Source organism: Ceratosolen solmsi, unplaced genomic scaffold (assembly GCF_000503995.2).
Source record: "Ceratosolen solmsi marchali unplaced genomic scaffold, CerSol_1.0 scaffold6, whole genome shotgun sequence".
In the NCBI taxonomy this organism is placed as follows: domain Eukaryota; kingdom Metazoa; phylum Arthropoda; class Insecta; order Hymenoptera; family Agaonidae; genus Ceratosolen; species Ceratosolen solmsi.
In genome coordinates, this window is record NW_011948414.1 from 7727659 (window position 1) to 7735311 (window position 7653).

Below are 7653 nucleotides of genomic sequence, written 5' to 3' on the forward strand. Positions count from 1 at the left end.
GGCGGCCAGTGATATCTTATTTGGAAGAAGTAGGTTAACAAAAGTAGGTGATTGATAATTGAATTTATAAATTGTACATCCACGTGGTATTTGGTAAAATTATTTTATTCGTTATTAAGTGGCAATTGGCGACAGGCATTTGGTATTAGTTATTTAAGTAAAAGAATTAAAATTAATTTTTAATTTAATTTATTTTTACACGCTCAATACGCAAGGAGCAATGCGCAGTATCGATTGAGCGACGACTACGAGACACGTTGAATAATAATTTAATTTTCAGCGAGAAACGTGAAATTCTTTTATCATTTTTCCCATTGTATCATATCGATCTCACTCCTTCCTTCGATTACCGTAAAATTTTCTTGACATATTTCACATCGTAAGAAATGATGTTTATGTCGTGAGGTGAGAACCAAGGGACTATTTATTAGCTTTATTATAATTTTTGTATAAGCACTTTATTTGCTCATATCGCGTGTAAATAATAATGTGGTATTAAAAATAATTGTCCGTTAATGACGGTGGGTGGAGAGTTTTCACTCTTCGTTTTATCCTATTTTCTCCTAGTGAATCAAGGGAGAAAAAAAAAAAAAAAAAAAAAAAAAAAAAAAAAAAAAAAAAAACGTTTACATTGTCAAAGTGGGCGCTTTTCTTCCATTAAATAATTAATAAAGGATAATGCAATCGACGAAAGCACTCGTTTGCGAAAATGTTCTTTAACATTACGACATGGGAAATAAACGTTTGCACGCAGGCCTAGCTATAACGGAGGCAAATGAGGAAGTCATAAAAAGTTTTGTAACACGTGATTGAAGTCTTGAATGTCATTTTCCGTCAGTCGAGGCAGTCTCGAGAAGCCCGCGCGATGCTTCTTCGTCGACTGACAAGTGTAGGTCAATGCCACTTGGTTCGATGCCACATTGGCTTTATTTTTATCATTGGGGAAAAATATGATGACGCGACTTTCATCATTGGCATTCATATCATTTGAAAACGATAAGCGCGCTAATTGTTATTTTTCTTCCCCTGTTCTGCAGATCTTGGCTTGTACGAGTAACCTCAACAAGCAGCCGACCAGGAATCTCAATGTCCACGAGCACATTAGCTACAGTATCCTCAACGAGGCGGGAATTCCAACTCCCAAATTTGGCGTGGCCAAAACACCGGATGAAGCTGCCAAACTCGCTTCGGACTTGAAGACCAAGGATATTGTGTTAAAGGCCCAAGTCTTAGCCGGTGGTCGTGGCAAAGGCCATTTCAAGGATAGCAGCGTCAGCGGTGTTAAGATGTGCGAAACGTACGTTCCTCCAGCCTCTCCATCGCTAATGTCAATAAGTGAAGCTGCTCGCGACCGAGAAACTAGCAGCTCTTAACCTACCAGAGCTTAAATGATCAAACATGCGCATGTATATGTATATTATGGACAGACCGTCTTGTTTCTTATTATAGCGTTGAAACAACGAATGGATAGAAATATAAAACTTGTAAATAGTAGGACATCGTCGCACTAAGAACTTGCACTCATCTTACGCTTAATTTGTATCCGTATTGTAATGCAAGGAGCACGACTATGTGATTTCTTCGTTTAAACGAGCCATGGTGACTTTGGGACTTCGGTACGGAACAAAAAATTCCTTATTTAAGCGGGAGAAATTCATGATATTGAAAACTTCTCATTAACTCGTTAACTTCTCATTAAATCACAAATCTTTAACTATTGTAAAGGCTATTATTCTTTTTCATTATAAAATTTTCATTGTAAAATGTAAAGTATTCCTTTTTTCTTCTTTTTTTTCTTCTTCTCTTCTATTTCAATTCACAAGTTTAACGCTGAAAATTATTGGCTTTAAAAATTGGCAATTCATCGGTTAAAAAGTCTAAAAGTAGAGCTGGTTCTAAGAATGAGATGGGGGGAGGGGCGCAGACACAGACAAAATTGTTATTAGCGTGGAGCATAAGAATTTACACGTGCAAATATAGTGTATAAATATATACTACTTTATATAGCGAAAGTATTTTTAACTATTACGAGGCGACATAATTTTCCAAAGAAAAGCCATTAAAAAGCAGAGGCCCGATTTTAACTGCGCGTAAATTTTCCCGACAAATACGATGGGGATTTTCGTTGTTGATTGAAGCCGCCGACGTAAATGTATATGAAAAGAAAAAAAAAAAAGAAAAAAGAAAATGTGCGAGTTTATGCAGAAATTGTATAAGATTGAAGCACGGATGTTTGAGAATTTATAAGCGACGAGAAATTGACGACATTGCCAATGTCAATCGACTATAATAATGGATTAATTAATGTTTAGACCCGAAGAAGCGAAGCAACTGGCAAGCCAGATGTTGGGCAAGCTCTTGGTGACGAAGCAAACTGGCGAGGCGGGCAGGATATGCAACGCGGTGATGGTTACGCAGCGGATGTTCCCACGAAAGGAATATTATCTCGCGGTGATGATGGAGCGAGCCTTCGGTGGCCCCGTCATCATCGCCTCGAACCAGGGTGGCGTCAACATCGAGGAGGTCGCGGCGACCAATCCCGAGGCCATCACGTACGAGCCCATTAACATTAACGAGGGCATCACGAAGGATCAGGCCGAGAGGATCGTCGCCAAATTAGGACTGTGTAACGTCAAGGACTACATTTCTGAGATGATCGTTAACTTGTACTCTCTCTTCATCAAGAAAGACGCGATTCTGCTCGAGATCAATCCACTGGCTGAGGACATTAATGGGAAATGTAGGCTTAGGCTCATTTATCTACTTGGGGCGCGCCGCCTATACATTGCATTAAAGAAAAAAAGAAAATTGTTTTTAATTATGGAATAATATGTCATTGCATAAACAATTAATAACATCATAAAGGCCGTTCCATTGACTTTTTTTAAGTATCTCGAACCTCGACTAATTTTTTTTTCTTTTTTCTTCGTTTTTTCTTTATTTTATATAAAAATAGCAAATTTTTGGGATTTGTTTGTTGAAATTAAAAAAAGAAGAAGATGAAACGAAGAAGAAAAAAATTAGCAAAAATTGATTCTATCGCTTAATTGTCGAGATTTTTCATGTCACACAAACACACACGCCCGCGCTCTAAATATTCTATAGCCTGCAAACATTAATGCCACCATGTTTTTTTTTTTTTTTTTTTTTTTTTTTTTTTTTTTTTTTTTTTTTTTAATATCTTTCTTTTTTTTCTCAACAATGCTCATTTTTCCCAAAGAGATCCATTCTTTCTCATTGCTTAATGAAATGATCAAGTGCACGACTGCATTAACGGGGCGATCGCATTGGATGGTAAATAATTCATTCTATAAAATTAATCGAGAGAACGTGAAATAAGAAAGTAAGAAACGGAGGTGGAAATTAATATTTTTAATATTATAATTATTTATGTCTATGTAGTAGAGATAAGGAGATACTTGGTCAATGAGATAGTAATTAGCTCGTAATGTTTGTAAAATTTGTAGATTTTGCGCTCGATTGCAAATGTAAGTTTGACGACAACGCGGAGTTCAGGCAGCAAAAGCTATTCTCGCTACGTGACTGGACGCAGGAAGATACGAAGGAAGTCGAGGCTGCGAAATACGAGCTAAATTACATTGCATTGGACGGGAACATCGGTTGTATGGTTAATGGAGCTGGCCTGGCCATGGCCACTATGGACATCATCAAGTTGCACGGCGGCGAGCCCGCCAACTTCCTGGATGTTGGCGGAGGCGCCACCGCATCCGCTGTTAAAGAAGCCTTTAAGATTATTACTTCTGATCCTAAAGTAATTTATGCGTCCTAAAGTAATATTTGCTCGAGCCATTAGACATTAACAGCGTCCAATGTGTTGTATTCTTGCTATTATCATTTTTATTTTTCAAACAACGCAGTTAGCATAATATACGGCACAATATATGCGATTGTGATTATAGAAATTATCTAATTGGCCCTATTTTATGCTCATGATTCGATAAGCGAGTAATTTTTCAGTAATTTCTCAGTAATTCTGATTATTATTTAACGATTGCCATCATCTCGAATGGCAATCCATCATGGCGTTTTGATTTTCTGTTTATCATAGTACGTTTTTAATTATAACATAACAATAAGTTTTAGTGTCATAATGGTGGTTAAATACGTTTAACGTGCTACATTGAACAAAAAAGTGTCTGCATTTCATAATTACTGTGCACATCCATGGATGTGTGACTTTTTTTTTTTCTTTTTTTTTTTTTTTTTTGATTTGTTAACAAACAAATACTTTCAAGTTATTTGTAGATGTTTAATGGAAAATTCATCCCTTAACGAATAGTCTTAAGCGAACAAGTTTTTAAGCTTATTATGTATAAACATAAAATAATTTCTCCATTTGCATTTAAAATCAAATTCAATTAAATGAAATGAAATGAAGCTCGAGTGAATTTCAGTTCATGATGTAAATATAATTTAGCTACAAGAATAATTCAATGCTTAGAATTCAGTGCTTTAAAAAATTCTTACCAACGGCATTTTCCAAAAGTATTTGTCAAATGCGAAATAACTTAGAAATTCGATAAATTTACGCGACTATTTATTTGAAAATTTTTGTATAATTCGTTGGGCTTATCTGAAATTCGAAAGCTGTTGACCTTGGAGAATTATACGTTGAGGTTAAATGCCCAAGTGAGCTTAGCGTATGCAGATATTTTTATCTCAGCAGCTTCCCGTATCAAAAATATAATAATTGAAAGTTTTTATTGTTCGTTAATACGGATTATTGTGAAAATTGTTGAATTATCTAAAGAAAGAAATCAAACTTGAAGGTCGTATTTTATAAAAACCATTGAACGATCAGCTGCTGTCGTTGTTGTCGTTTTGTTTTATTTTTTTTGTTTTTTGTTTTTTTTTTGTTTTGTTTTTTTTCTCTCTCGATAAATATCATCGTGTGGATTATTAACTTATAACCAGTGTCAAATGTGCTTATTTATCTAATATATTATCAACAATACTTATTTCCATATTTGCAATCATTATTATCTTCACTAAAGTTGTAATTCTGCTTCTTTCAGGTTTATGCACTTTTAGTTAATATTTTTGGTGGCATTATGAGGTGCGATGTTATCGCCGAAGGTATTATTGCTGCGACGAAAGAGCTTGACCTCAAAATACCTGTTGTTGTTAGACTACAGGTATACAATCAATTCGCACTCATTACATCATAAGTATTATTTCATTTGGTTCTTGGTCGAGGAAATCTTCTATTGTATAATTAGTTATTAATATTGCTCGGGTATTTGTTGACTGTCGTTTTTTAAAATGTCTATATTGCATTAAGCATTGCATATATATTGCAGATAAGACGTCGAGAGATTGTGCAGTAAGCGCACTATCTACTACCGTTCTTTACCTATAAAAACATACTTTTATAATAATAATTTTAAGCTATTTAACTTGGTAATTTGACAATTTGAATACAAAATGTCTGTATTCACGAAGGAATAATCTCGACGCAATTAATGCATTTATTAAGTTAAAAATATAAAGTATAAGGAATGAGGTGTACGTAGTGCGGTGGTATAAATGGGTATGAAATATCTTTCTCTTTGCTTCAGGGAACCAACGTGGATGAAGCTAAAGCTCTCATCGCCAATGCTGGACTGAAAATCGTTCCAGTTGACGATCTCGACGAGGCGGCGCGCGTTGCAGTGAAGCTTTCGACGATCGTTAAGCTCGCCCACTCTGCAAATTTGAATGTTAATTTCGAGCTCCCCCAAATTTCCTAAGATACTTTACTTTAGATCGACTATTATGAAAATTTGAAGAAGTGATTAATTCAAGAGAGAGAGAGAGAGAGAGAGAGAGAGAGAGAAATCTTAAGCGAATAATAATAAACGGTGTCGACTAAAAGAAAAGAATGTGTGACGCGACTCTTGTTTCAAAGAGCGCGTAATAAAACCCTGAGAAATCATAACAATTAAATTGTAAATTAATCATGCGTGTATTTGACATTGTACGAAATTGTATAAATTGAGTTTTGCTGCGCGTTGTACAATGTGAAAGGCAATTATACACAGGGTTACAATTTTTCTTTAATTATACATAATAATGATTTCTTCTTGTATTATCATAAAGCCTTGCTTTAAGCTATTTATGAATTGTGACGGAAGTCAGTTGCCAAGTATTATGTATAATTAAACAAAAACGAACTACGTGTAATTCATTTGTGATGCTTTCTCGGGTTCCTTTGTTCTAAATGCTCGTCCATTCGAACGAGTTTTTATTAAAAATGGTTTTTGGTGCTTCAAGCGTCGAAATAATAGTGAGAACAAAGATCAGGCACAAGCCTGCCTCTTAAATTGAATACTAAATATTTATTAAAATTAAAATAAACAAAACAAAACAAAACAAAAATAAATAAATAAATAAGTAAATAATAAAATAAAGAAAAATAATGCTATACATCGTATTTGCTTGTATTGCGCGCGTAAATGGCTCTTGGCATTCAAAATTTTCTCTCTTATAATCGCGACACAGGCGCTCCTCCCTCATATTGCAAATAAACGATAATTATTATCGGCGGTCTGCGTTGTTTTCATTAACTTACTCTCATTCGGCATTCATAAATTGTATCCGCACGTATTTTTTGAGAGAGAAATTATTCATGTGCTGCAGTATTAAGGAAATGATTATACATTGTTAAATTAGTGGAAAATTATTAAAAAGAATTATTAAAAAAAAAAAAAAAAAAAAAAAAAAAAAAAAAAAAAGTTTAATTATACATGTGCATATTTGCGTCTCCTTTTACTTAAGCGTAAAAATGACATATACGACACAAATACGTACAAGTATGAAAAAAATTGTAATCCTAAATAATTTTACTGAATTTCAGTGAACCTGTCTAATGTAATATATATATACATAGTTATATATACATACATAAATTATTTTACATAATTTTATCATTGTTTTTATTTCTTTAGTTCTTTCTCTACATATTAGCGTGGAATTAATGAGCACTTGATTTGCATGAATTTTCATTATTCTCGAGTTTAGCGTGGCTTTCTATAATTTACATTTCAACATATGTAGCATATTTTTTTTTGTTTTGTTTGTTTTTTTTTTTTTCTGTAAAAACAACTTGCATACTAGTTTAATTTAACGTAATTTTCGTCCTTATTGCAAATACTCGTTCGTTCAATCCTCGCGAAAGCCAGGAACGACAGCAAGTAAATCATTGTACCAACACTTTCAATAAAGACGCCAATGTGTCGAGACGAGGCAAATAATAACGAAGCTCGCAATCAGATAAGTCAGATGATAATATTAAATCGCTCGACTTAATTACACTCACACTCATATATATTTACAGAAATAGAAAATACCGAAAATAACAAATGTAAGAATGAACGGAAATCGAATATTTCTTTATAAAAAAAAAAAAAAAAAATTAACTCTTCTTCTAACGTGTTAAAACATGCCTATTATTTACATTATCGAACATCTGTAATATAAATTCAATTAAAATATTTAATATGGTGTTAGTTTTCGCACTTATCAACTTTTGAGCGATAAAACTATCGTATTTAATTCTCGAATTATGATGACATATCCTGTCGATGGCTCGTTAATATTCCCCTCCTCTCGTTCAATTAACTTTGTACCGAACTTTGTTAAATCCCCCCCCCC

General features: G+C 33.9%; 1 protein-coding gene across 2 annotated transcripts in view; it reads left to right on the forward strand.

The window, feature by feature from the left end:
* ScsbetaA (Succinyl-coenzyme A synthetase beta subunit, ADP-forming) overlaps window positions 1–5824 on the forward strand; it is a 7154-nt gene extending 1330 nt beyond the window's left edge. The window contains exons 1-6 of one of the 2 annotated variants that reach the window (XM_011506799.1): window positions 833–889; window positions 1038–1297; window positions 2313–2740; window positions 3468–3772; window positions 5037–5156; window positions 5580–5824. In XM_011506799.1, the coding sequence (XP_011505101.1) occupies window positions 866–889; window positions 1038–1297; window positions 2313–2740; window positions 3468–3772; window positions 5037–5156; window positions 5580–5750 (1308 nt within the window). In that variant the 5' untranslated portion in view covers window positions 833–865 and the 3' untranslated portion in view covers window positions 5751–5824. Of the gene's footprint in view, window positions 1–832; window positions 890–1037; window positions 1298–2312; window positions 2741–3467; window positions 3773–5036; window positions 5157–5579 lie in introns of those variants that run through there. The other variant, XM_011506798.1, reaches the window with a different exon arrangement.
* Window positions 5825–7653: the final 1829 nt, after the last annotated feature.